The sequence below is a fragment of the Salmo salar genome, chromosome ssa14, assembly GCF_905237065.1.
Source record: "Salmo salar chromosome ssa14, Ssal_v3.1, whole genome shotgun sequence".
Taxonomy (NCBI): Eukaryota; Metazoa; Chordata; class Actinopteri; order Salmoniformes; family Salmonidae; genus Salmo; species Salmo salar.
In genome coordinates this window covers 101,755,365-101,782,837 of record NC_059455.1, presented here as the reverse complement: position 1 = coordinate 101,782,837, position 27,473 = coordinate 101,755,365, and the positions used below count along the sequence as shown (strand labels likewise).

The 27,473-nt window shown below is 44.0% G+C and overlaps 1 protein-coding gene across 1 annotated transcript in view; it reads right to left on the bottom strand.

Annotated features, from left to right (window-relative positions):
- Positions 1 to 10,198: 10,198 nt before the first annotated feature.
- Positions 10,199 to 27,473, bottom strand: part of LOC106570773 (regulating synaptic membrane exocytosis protein 2) — a 39,042-nt gene continuing 21,767 nt past the window's right edge. The window contains exons 3-6 of the mRNA XM_014143271.2: positions 26,515 to 26,627; positions 12,773 to 12,874; positions 12,514 to 12,653; positions 10,199 to 12,104 (exon numbers count right to left, since the gene is read on the bottom strand). Of these exons, the coding sequence (XP_013998746.2) occupies positions 11,889 to 12,104; positions 12,514 to 12,653; positions 12,773 to 12,874; positions 26,515 to 26,627 (571 nt within the window). The 3' untranslated portion in view covers positions 10,199 to 11,888. The remainder of the gene's footprint in view (positions 12,105 to 12,513; positions 12,654 to 12,772; positions 12,875 to 26,514; positions 26,628 to 27,473) is intronic.

The following is a 27,473-nucleotide window of genomic DNA, read 5'->3' as shown; positions in this document are numbered from 1 at the left end:
ATTATTATTATTATTTTTCTACCTGTCCTTGTTTTGTATGTCTTGTTTTGTAATATTTGTTTTGTGCCCAGAACTCTGGGTCTTTTGGTTAATGTCGGTTCCCTTATGTTTAGATAAGAACTGTAAACTTGTCTTTTATACCTATACACCATTCTTGTGTATGTGTTCAATAAAAAAAAAAAAAAGAAGAGTATGCTGAAGTGATGAATACAATGATGAAACGCATCAACTAACTCAGGGCATCCTCATCTCATCAACATCGCCTGCAAAGTAGAGTCGTAATTCAACGGCTCAGACACGAGACGTATGTGGCAGGGTCTACAGTCAATCACGGACTACAAAAAGAAAACAGCCCCATCGCAGACACTGATGTCTTGCTCCCAGACCAACTAAACAACTTCTTTGCTCGCTTTGAGGACAATACAGTGCCACTGACACGGCCCACTACCAAAACCTGTTGGCTCTCCTTCACCGCAGCCAACGTGAGTAAAACATTTAAACGTGTTAACCCTCGCAAGGCTGCTGGCCCAGACGGCATCCCAAGCCGCGTCCTCAGACCATATGCAGACCTTCTGGCTGGTGTGTTTACAGACACATTCAATCAATCTCTTTCCCAATCTGCTGTTCCCACGTGCTTCAATAGGGCCACCATTGTTCCTGTTCACCATAGTACCCTCCAAACTCGTCATTAAGCTTGAGACCCTGGGTCTCGACCCCGCCCTGTGCAACTGGGTCCTGGACTTTCTGACGGGCCGTCCCCAGCTGGTGAGTGTGGGAAACAACAGCTCCACCCCACTGATCCGCAACACTGGGGCCCCACAAGGGTGCTTTCTCAGCCCTCTCCTGTACTCCCTGTTCACCCATGACTGCATGCATGCCTCCAACTCAATCATCAAGTTTGCAGACAACACTACAGTGGTAGGCTTGATTACCAACAACGACGAGACAGCCTACAAGGAGGAGGTGAGGGCCCTCAGAGTGTGGTGTCAGGAAAACAACCTCTCACTCAATGGTCAACAAAACAACGGAGATGATTGTGAACTTCAGGAAACAGCAGAGGAAGCACCCCCCTATCAACATCGACAGGACAGTTGTGGAGAAGGTGGGAAGTTTTAAGATCCTCGGCGTTCACATCACGGAACAACCTGAAATGGTCCACTCACACAGACGAGTGGTGAAGAATGCGCAACAGGGTTCTATTTTATAGTGGCATGTGTGTTAACCATTGGAAGAATGCTCTGGAGATTCCCTTCCCCGATTTGCTCTCCTAACTACTCGGTTGCTGTTGTCATGGGCAGTTTGATTTGTTAGGTCTCTAACCTTCTTACTGATTGTAGTGGACTGACTGTTGCTGGCATTGGTACTCAAAGGGGATCAGTTATCCTACCGATTTATTCTGAAATATTATCGTACCAGAACACATGATTAGAGAATTTTACTAGTTGTATTGTAGTTGGGCCTACACATTGCAAGCCATTACTATTTTTGCCATTCGTTTTGGAGTTGGAAGTCCACTGGACTTCTTTTACGACCAGTGTAGTACACCTCAGTAATATCTTAATGTGTTCTAAGATTATCCCCGTCTAGGGGCTCATCTGTTCCTCACTGTTCTCACAGGGGAGTTTACAACTAGATTTGTTTTATGCTCTGGCGGCCTCGTATGGTGTTGTACGGGTGGTGTGGGTCTCTGAGGCACAAATGAAAAGGTCTGACCCTATGTACAAGTTGTCAGCGGCCACGTTGGAATGAGAATGGCTTCAACTAAATCTCCTGTGTTTGTGCTTCAAAACGCTCAGTGGCTGTCGAGGTCTGTCAGTCACCACAGCATCTGTGTGTGGCAAACTCTTCAGTACCTGCGAACTGGGATGAGGATATCTGTCTGTAATATCGCAAAGTGTTTCACCAGTGGGAGTCATCGGGTCAGTTGCTGGACTGACACCATTAGTGTAATTGTAAGGGGTGATAGTCCCCCACAAAGCGGAAGGTATATCATTGCACAAAGCGGAAGGTATATCTTCCCTCCTCCTTGCAGTCGTGCAATACGGTAGTTGAGAATAACTTCTCTTGCCCTTCGGACACTTCCACAAGCACTGTGGCCATCTCAGCAACACTCTGCGCAACAATGTTTTTCTTGCTGAGATGGCCACAGTGCCGGTATGCTCGGTGCCAGCGTCCCGCATATGCTGGGGGGAAGCGGGCACCCAGCCAGTAAGGGTGGTGCCAGTCCTGCGCTTGAGACCGCCAGTGCGCCTTCACGGCCCAGTGTATCCTGTTCCCGCTCCCCGCACTAGCCCTGAGGTGCGTGTCTCCAGTCTGGCGTCTCCAAAGCCAGCCCCACGCACCAGGCCTCCAGTGCGTCAGCCCAGTCCAGCTCGTCCTGCACCTGCTCCTCGCACTAGCCCTGTGGTGCGTGTCCTTAGTCTGGCACGTCCTAATCCAGCTCCACGCATCAGGTCTTCAGTGCGCAGTCCCCATCCAGAGCTTCCGGCGACAGATCCTCGTCCAGAGTGTCCGGCGACAGTGCCCCATCCAGAGTTTCCGGCGACAGTGCCTCGTCCAGAGTGTCCGGCGACAGTGCCCCGTAGAGAGACGGCCCACAGTCCGGAGCCGAGAGAGACGGCCCACAGTCCGGAATCGGCGCAGCGAGAGTCGCCCTACAGTCCGGAATCGGCGCAGCGAGAGTCGCCCTATAGTCCGGAATCGGCACAGCGAGAGTCGCCCTACAGTTCGGAATCGGCGCAGCGAGAGTCGCCCTACAGTTCGGAATCGGCACAACCAGAGTCGCCCTTCAGCCCAAGGTCTCCAGCGACGTGCATCAGCCCGAGGTCTCCAGCGACGCGCATCAGCCCGTGGTCTCCAGCGACGCGCATCAGCCCGAGGTCTCCAGCGACGCGCATCAGCCCGTGGTCTCCAGCGACGCGCATCAGCCGTGGTCTCCAGCGACGCGCATCAGCCCGAGGTCTTCAGCGATGCGCCATAGCCCAGAGACTTCGGGAAGGGTAAAGTTTAATGAGTATTTAGCAGGGATGGACAGGGTAGGTTGGGGAGTAAGGCCGGAGCCTGAGCCACCTCCGTAGTAGGGGGTTGGGGGAGGGGGGTGTAGCACAAGAACCATCGGTGACGGTGGCCACCCTCCCTTCCCTCCCTTTAGTTGGGGATTATTTTTTGTTTGTGTTTAGAGTTATTGGATTAGGTTTTGTTTTGTTGTTTTAGGTGCATCCGGGGTCTGCACCTTTGGGGGGGGTACTGTTATATCCTGATCAGTAAAGGGGTATTTTGTTATTGTAGTTTTGTCAGGACGTGGCAGGGGGTGTTTGTTTTATGTGGTTTGGGGTTTGTTGGGCTATGTTATTATGTAAGAGGGGTGTTTGTTTAGAGTGTTCCGGGGTTTTTGGTCTATGTTCTATGTTAGTGTATTTCTATGTTCAGTCTAGTCTTTCTATTTCTATGTTTAGGATTTGTTGATTCACCTTCAATTGGAGGCAGCTGTTCCTCGTTGCCTCTGCCTCCTATGTAAAGGGGTGTTTGTACTATGGGGGTTTGTGGGTAGTTGTCTCCTGTTTTGTGTCTGTGCACCTGACAGGACTGTTTTATGTCGTTCGTTGTTTTTGTATACGTGAGTTGTTTGTTTTTCCTTCTTTTAAATTTAATAAAGAAGATGAGTATACACGTTCCCGCTGCACCTTGGTTCAATCCTTACGAAACCCCGTTACACCCCTCTGATAGCTTGCACATTATTAGAACATTTTAAAGGAAAAACGTTTTTCCTATTGTTCCAAAGTTTGGTTTTGGAATATGTTGGAAGCTGCAAGGACAATTTTAATATATTTATAGACGTTAATGAACCATCAGTACTGTACCAGTACAGTGGGAGTTGGACGTGAATTAATTTGCAAAAGCAAATTTAATTAATCAATGATAATGATTAATCATACCTTGATAGGCTATCTGGGAATTAAACTTTAATTAACCTGGGAAGTTGGTTCATCTAGGTTACTATTGCAATGTTTCAAATGTCTCATAATTGTAAGAGCCTAAAAAAGTATATAAATCACCCTGATTAACTCTTTAGTCCTATCACAGTTCACCTATTTGCTTATGGTTTTGCCTACACCTAGTGACCTGATTTTAAAATATGAACAACAAATATTCAATTTTATTTAGAATGGCAAGCCAGACAAAGTTAAAAGGGCCTATTTATATAACAATATGAATTCAGAGGGCAGAAATGATTAATTATTAAGGCATTAAACCTCTCACTAAAGGCATCTGTCACACAAAAGTTATACTTAAAACCATACTGGTTCTCTAGTAAATTGGTAGGAATGTCTCACCCCATGTTCAAGAATGGCCTTTTTCCCTTTATTCAGATTACAAATGCTCACTTTCGGTTGTTTGAAAAGGATATAATCTCCAAAATATCGTTATTTTTTTTAAAAGCCTTAGAAAGTTGGTTACAATTTCAGTTTAATCCACCTGAAAAGACAGAACAAATAATACAACAGATATTGTGGTTAAACTCAAATATACTAATTGATTAAAAAAAATGGACAAAAAAAAACATTTTTGATGAAATGTTTAAAAAAGGTTTAATTTTAGTGAATGATATCATAAATATGACTGGTGGAGTTGTGTCACACATGCAGCTAACACAGACATATGGACATGTCTGCTCTACCCAAAATTACAACCAACTAATTGCAGCATTACCACAAAAATGGAAGAGGCAAGTAGAAGGAGGAAAAGGAACTTGATGTTGGCCCTGCATTAAAGAACAAATGGTTAAAGAAAAGTGTGATAAATAAAAACATATACCAATTTCATTTAAGGACCAAAAAAATTGACAGCTATGCCATATAAATTGCAAAATAGTTGGGAAGAGATTTGATGTACCCATTCCATGGCACATGGTTTATGAATTGACACGCAAAACAACGCCGGATTTAAAACTTCGAATAGTTTCTGTGTTGTGGGTTTGTGTATATGTATGTATGTGTGTATTTCAGGAAATGGCTTCCTGGATTCCCCCAAGCAGCTGATTGGTCGCCCCATTGCAGATTGGAGCTCTGATCCCCCCTCTCGTTAGGGGATACAGCTGTCTACAATTACAAACTCCTTCTGCTCGATAAAAGCCAGTGGTCCTTTGTTAGGAGAGAGTTTCTTGGATGTCCTGTGTTGGTTGTTGCTCAGAGACAGTTTTGTTGAAAGTATTTTGTAGGCGCTACTTCTGAATTATGTGTGCCAATAGGACTGTGTTTTTGATTATTGAAATGTTTCACTTTAAGTTTGTATTATTCTGTTTCATTTGTTCCCAGGGGGGAAGGATAAGGCACCTTGGGAGTGCTTAGGCAAGAGGCATACATATACCCATAGTATGTACTCTATTTATGCACACTAGGTAAGACCTGGGTGGACCACCCCCTGTATTTTGGTTAGTGCGCCAGGTGGTGTTAAGGTTAAGTAAGTAGTGGGTAGGCAGGTAAGGAAGGAGAGGGGGCTCTTTAACTTTAACTTTCTTTGGTTCCATCCAGCCACTTTTCCCCACATTACCGTGTTAAGGAAATAAATTCCCAGTAAATGGTAATATTCTCTGCCTCTGTCATCCTTACCCGCACCTATAATCACATACCTCTTTCACTCCACGGGGAGTTGTGTAGCAGGGTGTTGCCTTCCCTCCTCCAAGAGGCGTGCGTAACAAAATTCTTACAACCAATAGAATGTCATATATATATATATATATATATATATATATATGGGGGGATACAGTCTTCCCAGCTCTGCAGAGTCATTAGAACATTTATTTTGGTATTGCTCATATGTAGCTCGTTTTTGGTCACAGGTCCAGGAATGGCTGAAGAATTGCAACATTTGCCTAGAACTAATGCTGCAGATAGCAATACTGGGTGATTTGAAAAGCCACAGTCAATCAATAATACAATTATTTTAGCCATGGGAATAGAAAGGTTCAGTACTTTTGTGAAGTATCACAGCACAGTTGAAAAATATATGGCAAATAGAAATCCAAAATGGATGGTGTTAAGAGATGGGAGGGGTTGAATGAAGCTGAAGGGTGGGACTAATAAGAGAACCAATGTAAAACATACGGGGTCTGTGAAGTGTGTATATAACCCTAACTCAAATAGAAATCAAACTGGATGAACATCAGAAATAGAGGAAGGACTAAAAACAAACAAAATATAACTATTGTAAAATAGATTGTGTATAATATGTATAAACTGAAGGTAGAAGACTAAGTGTTATTGTTTATTAGTTTACTCCAATTGGGGGAAGGGTGGTATGGTTTGCGGGGAATAAAGGTATATTCAAAAAAAAAAGTATGGGTATGGATATATATATATATATTTAGCAAAAAAACATATGGGGGATTGGAAATGATGCAGACAATTACATTGATGGAAGCAACAATCTTTCCGCAATAATAAGCTGATCCACCACAAAAAAAGCATGTTCGACAATTTAATTTATTAAATTGAATGAGACGATGATATCCAATCATTTGGGACTGTCTGGATTATCATAAAAGTGTAACCAGTAGTTTAAATGTTAGGTTACATTCACCACTAGGTTAACCTCTCCCTAAGGCCAAAGCCACATGGGATTCCGCTGGAGGCGGGATTTCGTCAGAACTGGGGTTTACTGAATGTGCTTTGCAAAAGCAAATTTTACCGATTTTGATCTATTTTAATGATAAATCAAATCTGTTATTTGGGAATGAAACGTTAATTAACCTGAGAGCATTGCTTCATCTATGTTAAAAACCTCTTAGTGATCCCTTAACGCGCCAATCCCGTTAACGGGATAGATTTGATAACATCCGGTGAAATTGCAGAGCGCCAAATTCAAACTACAGAAATATCAATATTCAACATTCACAAAAATACAAGTGTAATACATCAAAATAAAGTTTAACTTCTTGTTAATCCAGCCGCTGTGTCAGATTTACAAAAGGCTTTACGGCGAAAGCACACCGCGCAATTATCTGAGGACAGCGTCCTGCATACAAACACATGAAAATCATTTTTCAACCAGGCAGGGGTGACACAAAAGTCAGAAATAACGATATAATAAATGCCTTACCTTTTTGAAGATCTTTTTGCAATCCCAAATGTCTGTGACACAATGAATGGTCGTTTTGTTCGATAAATTCCTTTACATCCCCAAAATGTCAATTTATTTGGCGCGTTTGATTCAGAAATACACCGGTTCCAACTCGCCCAACATGGCTACAAAGTATCTAATAAGTTACCTATAAACTTGGTCCAAACATTTCAAACAATGTTCCTAATCCAACCTCAGGTATCCTAAAATGTAAATAATCGCTAAAATTTAAGACGGGATAATCTATTTCCAATACCGAAGAAAAATAACATGGAGCGTGCTCCTGTTCACGCGCAACAAAAGACTAGGGACCTTCAGAGTGACACGTACAAAGAACAGCACTACTTCTTCATTTCTCAAAAGAAAAACATCGACCAATTTCTAAAGACTGTTGACATCTAGCGGAAGCCATAGGAACTGCAACCAGGTTCCTAATAAATAGGGTTTCCCATAGAATTCTACTTATTAGTTCAATTGAATGAGACGTCGATATCCAGTCAAATGCGATTGGCTGGATATCTTAACGTGATGCACGTTTGGATGTTTCCTAATTCCTTTTGAAGGAAATGTACTGGCAATTCTTCACCACCAGGGGGTCACTGATCGCAGAAAGCTGAAATCTACAGAAGTACAAAGGCAGGACTTCCGTCACGCAACGCAGAGGAATTTCAATGTGACAGAGGAAAAAGTAAATGCTGTTTTCCCTTTCTTAGCTGTAGAATCTAGTGCTACGCTAATCCTATTTGTACAGACAAATCACTTCCAAATAACAAAATAAGGTCTCCTTCAACATGGAATGGAGGGTTTACTAGTGACGTCTCAAATTAACAAATTCGGCATACCATTTGCTAGCATTATATTACCGGAGCGCATGGTACATAAAAACAGATATGCCTGTGGCCTACCCACACTGGCTTAGCGCGGTAGGCGGACAGATAACTTCGGCTCGGTCACTGAACAGATCTATCCTCTAATTTCTAAACTTACTGGCTCTATGCCCTTCCTCTAAAAAAAATATTGACTGACAGAAATCGCACCGTTTTGCCTAACGGACTAAGTCTGGAATTTACAACTACAGTCGTATGAAAAAGTTTGGGCACCCTTGACAATTTCCATGATTTCCATTTATAAATAATTTGGTGTTTGGATCAGCAATTTAATTTTGATCTATCAAATAACTGATGGACACAGTAATATTTCAGTAGTGAAATGAGGTTTATTGGATTAACAGAAAATGTGCAATATGCATCAAAACAAAATTAGACAGGTGCATAAATTTGGGCACCCCAATAGAAAAATCACATCAATATTTAGTAGAGCCTCCTTTTGCTAAAATAACAGACTCTAGACGCTTCCTATAGCCTCTAATGAGAGTCTGGATTCTGGATGAAGGTATTTTGGACCATTCCTCCTTACAAAACATCTCCAGTTCAGTTAGGTTTGATGGTTGCCGAGCATGGACAGCCCGCTTCAAAATCATCCCACAGATTCTCAATGATATTCAGGTCTGGGGACTGGGATGGACATTCCAGAACATTGTACTTGTTCCTCTGCATAAATGCCCGGGTAGATTTTGAGCAGGGTTTTGGGTCGTTGTCTTGTTGAAATATCCAGCCCCGGCGTAACTTCAACTTTGTGACTGATTCTTCAACATTATTCACAAGAATCTGCTGATATTGAATCCATGCGACCCTCAACTTTAACAAGATTCCCAGTACCGGCACTAGCCACACAGCCCCACAGCATGATGGAACCCCCACCAAATTTTACTGTGGGTAGCAAGTGTTTTTCTTGGAACGCTGTGTTCTTTTGCCACCATGCATAACGTCCCTTGTTATGACCAAATAACTCAATCTTTGTTTTATCAGTCCACAGCACCTTATTCCAAAATGAAGCTGGCTTGTCCAAATGTGCGTTTGCATACCTCAAGCGACTCTGTTTGTGGCATGTGTGCAGAAAAGGCTTCTTCCGCATCACTCTCCCATACAGCTTCTCCTTGTGCAAAGTGCGCTGAATTGTTGAATGATGCACAGTGACACCATCTGCAGCAAGATGACGTTGTAAGTCTTTGGAGGTGGTCTGTGGGCTGTTTTTGACCATTCTCACCATCCTTTGCCTCTCCGATATTTTAGTTGGCCTGCCACTTCTGGCCTTAACAAGAACTGTGCCTGTGGTCTTCCATTTCCTCACAGTGGACACTGACAACTTACATCTCTGCGATAGCTTTTTGTAGCCTTCCTCTAAACCATAATGTTGAACAATCTTTGTTTTCAGGTCATTTGAGAGTTGTTTTGAGGCCCCCATGTTGCCACTCTTCAGAGGAGAGTCAAAGAGAACAACAACTTGCAATTGGCCACCTTAAATACCTTTTCTCATGATTGGATGCACTTGTCTATGAAGTTCAAGTCTTAATGAGCTCACCAAACCAATTGTGTGTTCCAATTAATCAGTGCAAAGTAGTTACAGGTATTGAAATCAACAGAATGACAAGGGTGCCCACATTTTTGCATAGCCTACTTTTCACATCTGATTTAATTTCATACAACGTAATATTGCTACACTAAAAATCTTTGTCTGGGCAATACCCCAGTACTCAGCTTTTATTAGAAAATGAATGGCATGCCACTGTGATCATTTTCTGTGACGACAGAGAAAATTATTATGCAGCCTCAGAGGGGTGCCCAAACTTTTTCATACGACTGTAATTGCTCTGACACTATCGACACACGACCAGAGGCACTTCCAAATAGCTTGTTCAAATGGAAACACATATGCAAACAATATCTTTCTCTATTCGCGTACAACAGTCTGTCTGCACAGTTTTGTTTGCACAATTGATATATCCAACAGCAAAGCCTCATTCTATCTTAGATTCCTCACAGGGGGCACCATAATATGTCATGTCTTTGGCATTACTAAAGGTGAAGACTTATTTTATCAAATAAATTCTCTGTAATTATTATTACGTGATTAAACTAATCATAAACTTAACTAGGAAGTTGGGGCACCACGGAAAATCTTCAGATTACAAAGTTATACTGTTCCGAATATAACTCTTCAGATATTTTAATATCTGATCAATTAGTCTTCTATTAATGAATTATTCTTTACCTCACGTCAGTCTCATTCCTAACGTCGTAAATTGTTGGTTGTCTGCATGAACACAGCCTAAACTATGGATCATCCATACACCAGTTGGCTTAATCATTTATTTACTAACTAAATAATCACAGAAATGCATAAACGAACAAACAGTAGATATTGGTTACTAACAATGATAGGGAAGATTCCCTAGTGGGCTAAACCAATATGACAGCTTAGTGGACAAAGGGAAAGACAAAATGGATTCATTACAGTCTATAATTTTATACATTGAAATGCTAATCCTTCGCACATGAACGGCCGCTCATTCGAGAATAATTGCAAGTACATATTTACGGTGTCATTTTGTCTTCTTTGTTGGAATCCGGTCCATCTGCTGGAGAGTTCATCCGAGTCTCTCTTTTTGTTTCTCTGAAGATCAGTCTTTCATGGTTAGAATGGATACTTCAGAGTACCATTCAGAAATGTTCTCATAGATGTTTGAGGTTGTCGGTATTCTCATCCCAGGTTTACATCATTTCTAGCTGCAGACTAGTAACTAGTATCTAAGGTTTGCTCTTGTCGGGATTGATAATCTCAGAGTTTAACCATTTCCAGCTGTGTAGCCAATGCTCTACGTGGTATGGTTTTCTAGTCTTGGTACTCAAACCTGTGCCACCTCAGCTTACACCGAGGTATGCGTGGTCTGAACTATTCACAATCACAGCTCACACTGTGGGTTTGCTTAATCTGATGAGGATTTCCTCAGGAGGGGGTTTTATTCGTAACAATAGAAAAGGCGGTTCCATGATGCCAGATCATGTCTGTGCTCATGGGTTCGGGCCAATGACTTAGTTAAACTTTAAAGGGAATACAATTCTCTCACATTAAAGGTTTAACATCACATTACATCATTTCACAAAGAGTTTCATCCTTACTCATTCATTTTATACAATAATTAGATGAAAACACCATCATTGAGAAATGTACACAGAGATATAGTTATGTGTGTTTCCTGTCCTTCGTGAGGTCACCAAATGAAACACAATCAACATAACTGTCCCTTAAGTGTCCACGGACCCTTCCCACATTCTCACAAGTGGACATATAGTTTCATTTTCCCATTTTGGGGATTTAGGAGTTCGGCCACGTGAAATCCTTTGTTCTCTCTGCATGAAAAGGGAAGAGAGCCTCCGCCAGGAATTTACAACCTGAGATAACAGAACCTGGGTGTAGGAGAAAGCGAGAGAGGGGGAAGCCACGATCTACACCCAGAAAGGGCCACGTCATGACAAACTGTACAACTAACCCTAATCCAACTCATGAATTAGTTATTCTATTTCCTCATCATGGATTTAACAGAGACTGAAATCTAGTACCACTGAATTCATTCCACTTCTTCTTTCCTTTTCTTGCCGCAGCTTCATGTGCCTGTCTGGTCCTCCCTAGGAGGGGCGTAGACCCGGGGGGTTAGCGTTAGGGTTTGCCTGACCCATGTTGCTGTGAGACAGTCCCACCTGCAGGGGGCACCTTGTTGCAGTAAGATCAGATGGCCTGCTCCAGACTCTACCCTCCCTCTTCATGGGCTCAGAACATCAAGCATGCAGTGTTACCAGGGTAACCAAGGCTTGGCCCAAGAGGGTGTGGCCTGGCATACTTACCTCCTGTTGCTTATTTCTATGACAATGCTAGCTGTCCCTTAATTTTGCTGCATTTGCAGCTTGTTCTGCTACTGCTGCTTTGCTAGTTAAAGGTGCCAAAGTTGGATCCACCAATGAGGTGGGGGGGAACAGTTTGAACCAACCAATCACCATGTTGGATAAGTCTAAATCATCTAAAAGTATCTGAGCAGCTCCCATAAAGGATTTGTGGTCCATGCGTCCATAGTCTCCCCACACGATTATCTGGAGAAGAGAACACAGGTATTACATACTACTTCGTAAATAGTACTAACCCTAACCCCTAGGTTGAAGAGCAATGGTTAAAACAAGAGGATTCTAATATCCCATAACTCTTTGCATAAATGAGGATGATTTCAATACAATGGGAACAGCTATGCTAGTTAGCAATGGCCCTGGTCCCATGACGCAGGTTAACTTTCTAAAGCTTCCTCATGGAATTATTAGCTTGTCCTAACCTGGGAATCTTCAACCTACCCTAACCCTAAAAGTAACACTAACCATATTCTCCCCACAGGATAATCTGGAGAAGAGAAAACACTGATTATGTGTTACTCAAACTACTCATAATAGACTCAAATAGACCTATAAAGGACAATTGAATATGTCAAATAGAGTGCATTTCACGAGTTACCTGTAAAACCTTCCCCTCTGGACTCTCCTCAAACTGAAGTTGCTGCTGGTAGAGGGGATCCAATGTTTTTTTAGCCAGTCTGGTTTTCTTTTTGACAATGCATTTCCCGTTGTCCATCAGATATACTTTCACATAGGGGGCTTGAGAAACAAGCAGAGAGGGCAATAAGACACTGTGCTTTCTGGACCTAAATGCCCTTCCATGGGGACATTGTGCTATAATGATAATATATATAATACCAGTAATAAATCATGCTTACCTGGCAGCTGCTTGTTGCCTTGTTTACCCACAAGTCCTCTGGCCCTGATGACCTCCACGTCCAGACGTTCTTTCCTGTACACCATCCCTATCTGGATGTCACCTGCAGAGAACATATATATTAATATTGTAACCCAACCCTAACCATCCCTATCTGGATGTCACATGCAGAGAACATATACACTGCTCAAAAAAATAAAGTGAACACTAAAATAACACATCCTAGATTTCAATGAATGAAATAGGGCACTATTTGCACGGCCGGATAAAAAAACGTACCCGATTTAAACTGGTTACTACTCTTGCCCAGAAATGAGAATATGCATATAATTAGTAGATTTGGATAGAAAACACTAAAGTTTTTAAAACTGTTTGAATGGTGTCTGTGAGTATAACAGAACTCATATGGCAGGCCAAAACCTGAGAAGATTCCATACAGGAAGTGCCCTGTCTGACAATTTGTTCTCCTTCTGTGGCATCTCTATCGAAAATACAGCATCTCTGCTCTAACGTGACATTTTCGAAGGCTTCCATTGGCTCTCAGAAGGCACCAGAAAGTGTAATGGGGTGTCTGCAGTCTCTGGGATAAGTACAGCAGCTCTGTTTGTGAGTGCAGGCTGGGAACAGTGACACTGGAGATGCGCGTTCATGAGAATTCTCAATTTTTTTCTTTCAGCCTTTGAATGAATACAACATTGCCCGGTTGGAATATTATCGCTATTTTACGAGAAAAATCGCATAAAAACTGATTTGACATGCTTCGAAGTACGGTAATGGAATATTTAGAATTTTTTGGTCACGAAATGCGCTTGCGCATCACCCTTCGGATACTGACCTGAACGCACGAACAAAACGGAGGTATTTGAATATAACTATGGATTATTTGGAACCAAAACAACATTTGTTGTTGAAGTAGAAGTCCTGGGAGTGCATTCTGACAAAGAACAGCAAAGGTAATCAAACTTTTCTAATAGTAAATCGGAGTTTGGTCAGGGCTAAACTTGGTGGGTGTCAAAATAGCTAGCCGTGATGGCTGGGCTATCTACTCAGAATATTGCAAAATGTGCTTTCACCGAAAAGCTATTTTAAAATCAGACACCTCGATTGCACAAAGGAGTTCTGTATCTATAATTCTTAAAATAATTTATGTTTTTTGTGAACGTTTATCGTGAGTAATTTAGTAAATTCACCGGAAGTGTTTGGTGGGAATGCTAGTTCTAAACATCACATGCTAATGTAAAAAGCTGGTTTTTGATATAAATATGAACTTGATTGAACAAAACATGCATGTATTGTATAACATAATGTCCTAGGCGTGTCATCTGATGAAGATCATCAAAGGTTAGTGCTGCATTTAGCTGTGTTTTTTTTTTTTTTACATTATATACTAGCTTGAAAAATGGGTGTCTGATTATTTCTGTCAGGGTACTCTCCTGACATAATCTAATGTTTTGCTTTCGCTGTAAAGCCTTTTTGAAATCGGACAGTGTGGTTAGATAAAGGAGAGTCTTGTCTTTAAAATGCTGTAAAATAGTCATATGTTTGAAAAATGGAAGTTTTTGTATTTTTGAGGAATTTGTAATTCGCACCACGCCTATCATTGGATATTGGAGCAGGTGTTCCGCTAGCGGAACGTCTAGATGTAAGAGGTTAACGAGAGTCTTGTCTTTAAAATGGTGTAAAATAGTCATATGTTTGAGAAATTGAAATTATTGCATTTTTGAGGTATTTGTATTTCGCGACACGCGATTCCAATGGCTGTTGACTAGGTGGGACGCAAACGTCCCACCTTGCCCAGGGAGGTTAAATACTTATTTCTTTACATAGTTGAATGTGCTGACAACAAAATCACACAAAAAATAATCAATGGAAATCCAATTTATCAACCCATGGAGGTCTGGATTTGGAGTCACACTCAAAATTAAAGTGGAAAACCAAACTACAGGCTGATCCAACTTTGATGAAATGTCCTTAAAACAAGTCAAAATGAGGCTCAGTAGTGTGTGTATGACCTCCCTACAATGCCTGGGCATGCTCCTGATGAGGTGGCGGATGGTCTCCTGAGGGATCTCCTCCCAGACCTGGACTAAAGCATCCGCCAACTCCTGGACAGTCTGTGGTGCAACGTGGCGTTGGTGGATGGAGCGAGACATGATGTCCCAGATGTGCTCAATTGGATTCAGGTCTGGGGAACGGGCGGGCCAGTCCATAGCATCAATGCCTTCCTCTTGCAGGAACTGCTGACACACTCCAGCTACATGAGGTGGCATTGTCTTGCATTAGCATTGTCTTGCATTAGGAGGAACCCAGGGCCAACCGCACCAGCATATGGTCTCACAAGGGGTCTGAGGATCACATCTTGGTACCTAATGGCAGTCAGGCTACCTCTGGCGAGCACATGGAGGGCTGTGCGGCCCTCCAAAGAAATGCCACCCCACACCATGACTGACCCACCGCCAAACCGGTCATGCTGGAGGATGTTGCAGGCAGCAGAACGTTCTCCACAGCGTCTCCAGACTCTGTCACGTCTGTCACGTGCTCAGTGTGAACCTGCTTTCATCTGTGAAGAGCACAGGGCGCCAGTGGCGAATTTGCCAATCTTGGTGTTCTCTGGCAAATGCCAAATTTCCTGCACGGTGTTGGGCTGTAAGCACAACCCCCACCTGTGGACGTCGGGCCCTCATACCACCCTTATGGAGTCTGTTTCTGACCGTTTGAGCAGACACATGCACATTTGTGGCCGTCTGGAGGTCATTTTGCAGAGCTCTGGCAGTGCTCCTCCTGCTCCTCCTTGCACAAAGGCGGAGGTAGCGGTCCTGCTGCTGGGTTGTTGCCCTCCTACGGCCTCCTCCACGTCTCCTGATGTACTGGCCTGTCTCCTGGTAGCGCCTCCATGCTCTGGACACTACGCTGACAGACACAGCAAACCTTCTTGCCACAGCTCGCATTGATGTGCCATCCTGGATGAGCTGCACTACCTGAGCCACTTGTGTGGGTTGTAGACTCCGTCTCATGCTACCACTAGAGGGAAAGCACCGCCAGCATTCAAAAGTGACCAAAATATCAGCCAGAAAGCATAGGAACTGAGAAGTGGTCTGTGGTCACCACCTGCAGAACCACTCCTTTATTGGGGGTGTCTTGCTAATTGCCTATAATTTCCACCTGTTGTCTATTCCATTTGCACAACAGCATGTGAAATGTATTGCCAATCAGTGTTGCTTCCTAAGTGGACAGTTTGATTTCACAGAAGTGTGATTGACTTGGAGTTACATTGTGTTGTTTAAGTGTTCCCTTTATTTTTTTGGCGCAGTGTATATTAATATTCTAACCCAACCCTAACCATCCCTATCTGGATGTCACCTGCAGAGAACATATATTATTTAGTGTCTTGTTTTGAACGCTTTATTTTATTTACTTTATTTTAAGAATTTGAAATGTCAGAATAATAGTAGCGATTTATTTCAGCTTTTATTTCTTTCATCACATTCCCAGTGGGTCAGAAGTTTACATGCAATCAATTAGTATTTGGTAGCATTGCCTTTAAATTGTTTAACTTGGGTCAAACGTTTCAGGTAGCCTTCCACAAGCTTCCCACAGTAATTTGGGTGAATTTTGGCCCACTCCTCCTGACAGAGTTGGTGTAACTGAGTCAGGTTTGTAGGCCTCCTTTCTCGCACATGCTTTTTCAGTTCTGCGCACACATGTTCTATTGGATTGAGGTCTGGGCTTTGTGATGGCCACTCCAATACCTTGACTTTGTTGTGCTTAAGCCATTTTGCCACAACTTTGGAAGTATGCTTGGGGTCATTGTTCATTTGGAAGACCCATTTGCGACCAAGCTTTATCTTCCTGACTGATGTCTTGAGATGTTGCTTCAATATATCCACCTAATTTTCCTGCCTCATGATGCCATCTATTTTGTGAAGTGCACCAGTCCCTCCTGCAACAAAGCACCCCCACAACATGATGCTGCCACCCCCATGCTTCATGGTTGGGATGGTGTTCTTCGGCTTGCAAGACTTCCCCTTTTTCCTCCAAACATAACGATGGTCATTATGGCCAAACAGTTCTATTTTTTTTTTCATCAGAACAGAGGACATTTCTCCAAAAAGTACGATCTTTGTCCACATGTGCAGTTGCAAACCAGAGTGTGGCTTTTTTATGGTGGTTTTGGAGCAGTGGCTTCTTCCTTGCTGAGCGGCCTTTCAGGTTATGTCGATATAGGACTCGTTTTACTGTGGATATAGATACTTTTGTACCTGTTTCCTCCAGCATCTTCGCAAGGTCCTTTGCTGTTGTTCTGGGATTGATTTGCACTTTTCGCACCAAAGTACGTTCATCTCTAGGAGACAGAACGCCTCTCCTTCCTGAGCGGTATGACGGCTGCATGGTCCCATGGTGTTTATACTAGCGCACTATTGTTTGTACAGATGATTGTGGTACGTTCAGGTGTTTGTAAATTGCTCCCAAGGATGAACCAGACTTGTGGAGGTCTACATTATTATATATATTTTTTTGAATATTTTATTTTTGCATTTTCCAATTAAGAACATTCAAAACAAAAGTGAAAATATGTTAGACAACAAAGGACAAAGTGACGGTAACAGACGAGCGTAATAAAAAATTAAAATTATGTATACGGGCATACATAATACATAAAAAACATACATGATACATAAATCAAAATAAAATAAATATTAATAATAATAATGAGACATTGATTCATATGGTCACCTGCTGTAAGTGTCACAATTGTCTTCGTCTTCTGACGATAATGCGAAATCGTCATCAGAAAATGTGGACCAAAACGCAGCAGGTACGTGAATGCTCATCTTGATTTTTAATTATCTTCAAAATGAACGTACAAAATAACAAAACACGAACGATCAACAAAAACAGTCTGGTAAGGCACAAGGCAAAACACAGAACAATCACCCACAAATCACACATACAAACACACCCTAATATATGGGACTCTCAATCAAAGGCAGATAGACAACACCTGCCTTCAACTGAGAGTCCCAACCCCAATCAACCAAACATAGAAACACACAACCTAGACTAACCATAGAATTAACTAAACATAAACCAAAACCCGGAATTACTAAATCAAACACCCTTTACACAAACACACCACCCCGAACCACATAAAACAAATACCCCCTGCCACGCCCTGACCAAACTACAAAACAATTAACCTTATATACTGGCCAGGACGTGACAGTACCCCCCTTAAAGGTGCTACCCCAGAAGCACCTTAACAAAAAATAACCCCAAGCAACACCAACAAAAAGTCCCCTTTTCTAAAGGGAGGGAAGGGAGGGTGGCTGCCGTCAACGACGGCACTGTGCTACACCCCCCCTCCCCAACCCACCTATTTCTGGAGGTGGCTCTGGTTCCGGCCGTTCCAGGCTGTCGGGCCAGTCTGGCATCGCCGGGGGGCAGTCTGGGCAGTCTGGCAATTCGGGACAGTCTGGGCAGTCTGGCAATTCGGGACAGTCTGGGCAGTCTGGCAATTCGGGACAGTCTGGGCAGTCTGGCAATTCGGGACAGTCTGGGCAGTCTGGCAATTCGGGACAGTCTGGGCAGTCTGGCCACTCGGGCCACTCCGGCAGTTCAGGGCAGTCTGGCCACTCCGGCAGTTCAGGGCAGTCTGGCCACTCCGGCAGTTCAGGGCAGTCTGGCCACTCCGGCAGTTCAGGGCAGTCTGGCCACTCCGGCAGTTCAGGGCAGTCTGGCCACTCCGGCAGTTCAGGGCAGTCTGGCCACTCCGGCAGTTCAGGGCAGTCTGGCCACTCCGGCAGTTCAGGGCAGTCTGGCCACTCCGGCAGTTCAGCGCAGTCTGGCCACTCCGGCAGTTCAGCGCAGTCTGGCCACTCCGGCAGTTCAGCGCAGTCTGGCCACTCCGGCAGTTCAGCGCAGTCTGGCCACTCCGGCAGTTCAGCGCAGTCTGGCCACTCCGGCAGTTCAGCGCAGTCTGACCACTCCGGCAGTTCAGCGCAGTCTGACCTCTCTGGCGACTGTTGACTGGCGGGCAGCTCTGACGACTGTTGACTGGCGGGCAGCTCTGACGACTGTTGACTGGCGGACAGCTCTGACGATGACTGTTGACTGGCGGGCAGCTCTGACGATGACTGTTGACTGGCGGGCAGCTCTGACGATGACTGTTGACTGGCGGGCAGCTCTGACGATGACTGTTGACTGGCGGGCAGCTCTGATGATGACTGTTGACTGGCGGGCAGCTCTGACGATGACTGTTGACTGGCGGGCAGCTCTGATGATGACTGTTGACTGGCGGGCAGCTCTGATGATGACTGTTGACTGGCGGGCAGCTCTGATGAAGACTGTTGACTGGCGGGCAGCTCTGATGAAGACTGTTGACTGGCGAGGCTGGGTTGACGCACTTGTAGCCTGGTGCGTGGTGCTGGTACTGGGCTTACCAGATTATGTACACGCACCTCCAGGCTAGTGCGGGAGCGGGAACAGGACGAGTCGGACTGGGTTGACGCACTTCCGGGTCCGCACGAGAGACAGGAGCTGGAAACCCAGGGCTATGGAGGCGCACAGCCGGTCTAAATCTTACCTCCTGCACAACCCGCCTTGGCTGGATGGAACTAGTAGCCCTGTACGAGCGGGGTGCTCGTACAGGGCAGACTGGGCTGTGCAGGGGCCTGATGGTAGCCGTGCGTAGAGCGGGAGTTGGGTAGCCTGGTCCTCGGAGGCGTACCGGCGACCAGATGCGCTGCGCAGGCATCCTCCTACCAGGCTGGATGCCCGCTCTAGCACGGCACCTGCGAGGGGCTGGAATAACGCGCACCGGACTGTGCGTGCGTATGGGTGAGAGTGCGCTCCTCAGCAAAACATAGCGCTCTCCACCCCATACGCTCCTCCATATAACCACGAGTAGCTGGCTTCCGGCTCTTCTTACACCTAGCCAAACTACCCGTGTGCCCCCCCCCAAAATTTTCTTGGGGGTGCCTCTCGTGCTTCTCCTTCAGCGCGTACTTGGCCTCGTACCACCGCCTCTCTGCCTTGGCTGCCTCAATTTCCCCCTGCGGGCGTCGATAATCCCCAGCCTGATGCCAGGGTCCGGCCCCGTCCAGAACTTCCTCCCAAGTCCACTTCTCCCGCCAGTCCAACTCGAACTCCGTCTGCTCCTTCCTCTGCTGCTTGGTCCTTTGGTGGTGGGTGATTCTGTCACAATTGTCTTCGTCTTCTGACGATAATGCGAAATCGTCATCAGAAAATGTGGACCAAAACGCAGCAGGTACGTGAATGCTCATCTTGATTTTTAATTATCTTCAAAATGAACGTACAAAATAACAAAACACGAACGATCAACAAAAACAGTCTGGTAAGGCACAAGGCAAAACACAGAACAATCACCCACAAATCACACATACAAACACACCCTAATATATGGGACTCTCAATCAAAGGCAGATAGACAACACCTGCCTTCAACTGAGAGTCCCAACCCCAATCAACCAAACATAGAAACACACAACCTAGACTAACCATAGAATTAACTAAACATAAACCAAAACCCGGAATTACTAAATCAAACACCCTTTACACAAACACACCACCCCGAACCACATAAAACAAATACCCCCTGCCACGCCCTGACCAAACTACAAAACAATTAACCTTATATACTGGCCAGGACGTGACAGTAAGCTACATATTATACATTACGTGTGAAACATTACATAAGAATTATATAGAGATTCAATCAATGTGGTGTGGGGGGAGATTCTCCATATAGTCAATAAAAGGTTGCCAAATTCTGTAAAATGTCTTTAACTTATTCCTCAAGCAGTAAGTGATTTTCTCCAGTGGGATACAACTATTAACTTCCGATAGCCACATTTCCACTGGTAGGGGGGAATCCGATTTCCATTTCAAGGCAATACATTTCTTGGCAATCGCTAGCAATATTTCTGTTAGCTTTATAGTATGACTTTGCCTAAGACTGGTGTTAGTATAGTTACCCAGTAGGCAGACCTCGGGGTCTAAAGGGAATGCAACCCCGTGGATTGAGGATATGGTATCGCATACCCCCTGCCAGAAACCATGTAGTTTTGAACACTGCCAAGTGGAATGGAGGAATGTTCCTTCATCTGAGCCATATCTAAAACATAGGGAGGAGATATCAGGAATGAACTTGTGCAGTCTAGATGGGGTGATATAGAGCTGATGGAGGAAATTAAACTGGATCAATCTGTATCTGGAGTTCAATGTGGATGTAACACCATCCCTGCATAGGTCACTCCATAGGCCCTCATCAAGATCAATACCCAGATCTTTTTCCCATCTAAGTCGGGGTTTATCTAGCTCAGGCAGTGTTAGTACTGACATTAGAGCATCATAAACACGGGAAATGGTCTTGAGTAGTGGTTGGTCTGCATGGCAGAATTGTTCAATAGGTCACATCTTAGGTAGGTTCCATTGTCCCTTGAGAGTCACCCTAATAAAGTCTCGTAGTTGTAGGTAGCTAAAGAAGTCCCTGTTAGACAAGTGGTATTTCTGTTTCAGCTGTTCAAAAGACATAAGAACTCCCTCCTCATAACAGTGTTCCAGAAGAGTGATCCCCTTATCAGACCATGGTCTAAAGTTACTATTCTGGAAAAACATAGGGATCAATCTATTGTTCCATAAAGGGGTTTTAGGGGAGAGAAATCCCCCTCGTCCGAACAGCTCATGCAGTTTACAACATGCCAGGACAGAATGTATGATTAAAGGGTTGTCTGTGATGGTTTTTATAGATTTTCTGTCCCATTTGTAAAACAATTCTGCCCCCGTGTCATCATTCATCTCAAGCTTTTCAATGTTCAACCATGATGGGGAGGGACCATTGTCAAACCTCTGAGCCAGAAACCTAGACTGAGCAGCCCAGTAGTACATTCTAAAATTGGGGAGGTTTAAGCCCCCTTGACCGTAATCCAGGGTCAGTTTGTCCAGGCTAACCCTCGGGGTTTTGCCATGCCAGATAAACCGTCTGGTCAGCTTGTCAAGAGAGGAAAAGAATGCTGCGGGCACAGGGATAGGGAGAGATTGAAACAAATATAGAAATCTGGGCAGGATATTCATTTTAATCACATTGATTCTACCCAGTAGGGTGAGAGGCAAGTCCATCCACCTACACAGGTCACCCTCCACCTTCTGCAACAAGCCGGCCAGATTGAGTTTATAGAGGTTGTTCAGGTTAACATCCACCATTATGCCCAAATATGTGAAGCCCAGAGGCGACCATCGAAAAGGAAACTTGTGCTTGATGGTATGATGGTCAAAGACAGACAGCGGTAAGATTTCGCTTTTATCGAAGTTAACCTTATATCCAGAGAAAGAGCTATAACACTGTAGTAGGATCTGCAAGTGAGAGAGGGAGTGTTCTGGGTTTGTTAGAAATAAGATAAGGTCGTCCGCAAAGAGTGATAGTTTATGGGTATGGGGGCCCACCTCAAAGCCATGTATGTCAGGGCACGATCTAATAGCCTCAGCCAACGGTTCGATGGCGAGGGCAAAGAGGTGGGGGCTAATTGGGCAACCTTGTCTGTTCCCCCTATAGAGAGGGAAAGAGGAGGAAGTAATCCCATTGGTAGCAATCCTAGCTTTAGGAGATTTGTAGAGTGATTTTATCAAATTTACAAAAACGGTACCTAAACCAAACTTTTCCAAGACGCGAAAGAGGTATGGCCATTCAACCCTATCAAAGGCCTTTTCAGCGTCGAGGGAGACTGCGACACTAGGTATTTTGTTTTTGTTAGCAAGGTGAATTATATCAAAGAACCTTCTGAGATTATTGGAGGACAGTCTATTAATTATGAAGCCAGTCTGATCTGGGTTGACCAACAGGGGAAGACATGACTCCAGTCTCTTAGATAGCATCTTGGTGACCAGTTTACAATCTGTGTTAAGGAGAGAGATTGGTCTATAGGAGGCGCACTTTAGCGGGTTTTTCCCTTTCTTGTGGATTACAGTAATCACTGATTGAGAGAAAGACTCTGGAAAGCAGTTGTCTTCCCCGGCTTTTTTAAGTACCTCCATGAGGTAGGGGACCAACAGCTCCCTAAATTCTTTATAGAACTCTGGAGGGAAGCCATCCTCCCCAGGAGATTTATTAGAAGGTAAGGATTTAATGGCTTCCACCAATTCAGGAACAGAGAAGTTTTCACTCAGGCGCTCTCTGTCTTCCTCTGACAGGCATGGGAGGTTGAGAGAGGAGAGAAAGGAGTCGATCTCCGACAGATCATCGCTTGATTGGGAAGTTTAGAGGTCTTCATAGTATTTCTTAAAGGTATTATTAATTTCGGTAGGGTCGAAATATATCTCATTAGTAAGGGTTTCTATAGCATTAATTGTCCTCTTACTTTCCTCTGCTTTCAGTTGCCATGCCAGTACTTTGTGAGCTTTCTCTCCAAGCTCGTAATAACGCTGTTTTGATTTAGTGATGGCCCTCTCAGCTTGATATGTGTTCAGAATATTATATTTGTTTTTTATTTACCAAAAGCCTATATAGATCTTTAGTCGGGCCTCTTTGGTAGGTTTTCTCCAGCTCAGAGATTTCAGATTCAAGGACATTCAGTTCCGCACCGTATTTTCTCTTCAACCCTTTAGTATAGGAAATGATCTGTCCCCTCAGATAGGCTTTCAATGTGTCCCAAAGAATGAAACTGTCAGGAGCGGAGGGTTTGTTTGTCAAAGTAAAAATATTGATCTGCTCTTTGATAAATGCACAAAATTCTGGTTGCTTTAGGAGTGTAGGATTTAGTCTCCATCTATATGCTCCGTTTACCTTGTTAGGAATGGAGATTGATAATACCAGAGGAGAATGGTCGCTAAGCAATCTGGGGAGATACTCGATATCTAACACTCTATGAAACAGTTGGGTCGATAGTAAAAAGTTATCTATGCGTGTGTGTGTCTTGTGTGGGTGTGAATAAAAAGAGTAGTCCCTATCCTGTGGGTGCAACTGTCTCCAGATGTCTAGTAAATTAAGATCTTTCATGAATGACATGGTGAGCTTGGCGGCTTTGGTAAGAAGGGAGGGTTTATCCGAGGACCTATCAAGGACTGTATCTAAACAAAAATTTAGATCTCCTCCAACCAGTAGCCATCCTGGTGGTGCTTGAGCGACCTGAAGGAAGACATTCTGTATAAACATATGGTCATCGAAGTTAGGAGCATAAATATTCAGCAGGGTCCAAGACTCTGAAAACATATGCCCCTGCACCAAAACAAACCTGCCCGAGGGATCAGAGATGGTGTTGTTGACGCAGAAGGGGATGTGTCTACTTATCAAAATTGCAGTTCCTCTTGCTTTGGAGTTAAAAGAGGACGCAAAAACTTGTCCTACCCATTCCCTCTTCAATTTCTTGTGTTCGCTGGCTGTAAGATGTGTTTCTTGTAGAAACACAATATCGGCCTTTAATTTCTTAAGGTATGTATAGACTCTTTTCCTTTTAATCGGGCTGTTAAGGCCTTTTACGTTGAATGTGACATATTTTAGTGGATTAAGCATAGGTTGGGTTTGAAATATGTAACCGAATGGAAATCTCTCATATGTAAATAGTCAGGAAATGTTTCAACTTTGGTTTGAACACAGAAGTGACCTATGTGCCTCTTTAGGAAGGAAACAACAATAAACATGGAAAAAAAGGGGAAAAAAAACCCACCCACCCCGATTGTCAGACTAAAACAACAATCCCAACAATCAAACATGAATACACTTGTAGAGATACGTTGCTGCTCGCTTTCCACCTTACTCTTACTAACTAAACCTTGGCGTAAACTAAAACCTGCGAGCTCTCTAAATTGAAAACAAACGTTGTGAATAAGCATTTATGGCTGAATAATTACTGCCCACGGTAAGGGCTGCTTGAGTCTCTTTTCAGGAGAGGAGAAACATAAATGGGGGGGAAGCGGTGGGCCTAAACCCACTTATTGCTTCGTCCAGTGGATATTGACTAAACCAAAATATAGTCTCCTGTAAATGTAATAGAACTCACCCCGGGGAAAAACGGTTAGTTGAAAATGTACAAATCAATTATAGCGACCGGATAGCGGGGTAGACGGATCCGATATCAGCAGATCAGTCCAGTTAAGAGAAAACAAACAGAGAGACCGTTTTTCAGTCGCGGTTCGGTTCTTTGAGAAAAGTGAATACTTCTCCCGGTGTGTTGAAGATATGGCATCGGCCTTTGTACTGAACTTTCATCCGCGCAGGGTGGATGAGGTAGCCGGTGATGTTCTTCTCCTTCAGTGCTTTGGCGGCAGGTCTGAACTGCTTGCGACGTCTGGCGAGATCGGCACTCATATCCGGGAAAAGGCTGACCCTCTTGCCATCGAAGGTGATGTCCCCTTTGGCTCTTGCGAGTTGCAGTATCTTCTCTCTGTCTTGGAAACGGAGGAACCTGACCAGAACGGCACGTGGGGGCTCCTCTGGCCGGGGTTTCGGCGCTGATGTTCTGTGGGCGCGTTCGATTTCCAGCGGCTTGGTGAAGTTGATTATGCCTAGGACATCCGGGATCCATTGAGTGAAGAAGCGGACCGGGTCACGGCCCTCGCTGTCCTCTTTCAATCCCACCACACGGATATTACTGCGTCTGCTCTGGTTCTCCATCTGGTCTACTTTGTTTTTGAGGTAGGCATTATCCTTCTGCAGTTCTATCAGAACCTGGTCATGTCGAGCGACGTGGTGTCCTCAACTGTGCTAATGCGCATCTCGGCCTCAGTCGTTCTCAGAAGGAGATCATTCATGGAGGATTTCAGGTCGTCGATGGAAGAATGGAGTTCAGCCGATTTCTTGTCAATTTTCATAGAAAGACCTTTGTTACCATCCTGAATTTCCCGGAGGAGAGTAGCCAGCATGTCTTGCGAGGCTGCCGAGAGCAATAGTCTGGAACCGTCATCTGAGATATGAGGGCTAATGCTAAACTTGCTAGCTGTGGCGTTATCGTTGTGTTGGGATTCAACGACGTTTTGGTCGTCCTTCTTGCCTCTCGGTCGGAGGTCCATGGCTCTTTGGGAAGGTAAGTATTTGACAATTTATCAGCCGATGTTAGAATATTGTTTCAACGTTGTTATTTAGGTAATAATAGGATAAATTTCAAGAGCTCGGTTTGTCAACGTCTGTTCAGCTCCGCGGCATCACGTGTCTCCTGAGGTCTACATTTTTTTTCTGTGGTCTTGGCTGATTTCTTTTGATTGTCCCATGATGTCAAGCAAAGAGGCACTGAGTTTGTAGGTAGGCCTTGATATACATCCACAGGTACACCTGAAATTAACTCAAATGATGTCAATTAGCCTATCAGAAGCTTCTAAAACCATGACATAATTTTCTGGAATTTCCCAAGCTTTTTAATGACCCACTGGAATTGCGATACAGTGAATTATAAGTGAAATAATCTGTCTGTAAACAATCGTTGGAAAAATAACTTCTGTCATGCACAAAGTAGTTGTCCAAACCGACTTGCCAAAACTATAGTTTGTTAACAAGAAATGTGTGGAGTGATTGAAAACGAGTTTTAATGACTCCAACCTCAGTGTATGTAAACTTCCGACTTCAACTATATATTAATATTCTAACCAGAACACTATCCTAACCGTCCCATCTGGATGTTACCTGCAGAGAACAGCATAACAAGTAGGAGTGTCAAAACAAGGAGGAGGGATTATGGCCAAGGGGGAGGAGTGATTACTAGGAGTTGTCATAAAAAGGGAAAGGAGTCATGGTGCTTACCCATTGGTGGCGTGGCAAGTGTCTGTCTACCAGCTAGCTGTGCGGGGCCCAACCCTTCCAGGAACTCAGTGAAGTGGATGTCAGATGTGATACGGACACCGGGGAAGATAAGACTATGGAAAGACAAAACAGACTAGTTGTTGACATCAGGGAAGATTAGGCTATGGAGAGACAAAACACACTGGTTGTTGACATCAGGGAAGATGAGGACATGGAGAGACAAAACACACTGATTAGTGTGTTCTGTTCTGAATATTAATATACATGTTCTCTGCAGGTGACATGCTGATGGAATCGTTAGGGTTGGTTGTGATTATAATACTAATATATATATATATGTAAAAACACTACCATTCAAAAGTTTGGGTCACCTTAGAAATGTCCTTGTTTTTTAAAGAAAGCACATGTCTGTCCATTAAAATAACATCAAATTGATCAGAAATACAGTGTAGACATTGTTAAAGTTGTAAATGATTTTATAGCTACCTGCCCTATTAGGAAACCCGTACTGTGGTGAGTCAGACTGGGGGTTCCCTAATTCCCATAACCTGCACACCCCTTTTTGCTCTTGTGCTGTGGGGAGACCAATCTAAGTCTCTCCGAGTGCTCATTGACTCTGGGGGTGATGAATGTCTTATGGATGCCACGATGGCTTTGGAGCTTGGTATTCCCACTCAGCCTCTCTCTCTGCCCATGGATGCTAGGGCACTGGACGGCAGCTCTATAGGGCAAGTCACCCATAGTACTGTGCCCGTTCAATTACGGTTTTTGGTAACCACAGTGAGACCATACAGTTCCACCTCATTGCATCTCCCCATGTTTTGACATTTTCCTGGCTCCAAAAGCACAATACTGTAATTGACTGGACCACAAGCTCCATCCTGGGTTGGAGCCCTTTTTGCCATTCCCACTGCCTTCAAGCAGCACAGCCTTACCCAAGTCGTCCTCCTCAGGATGTT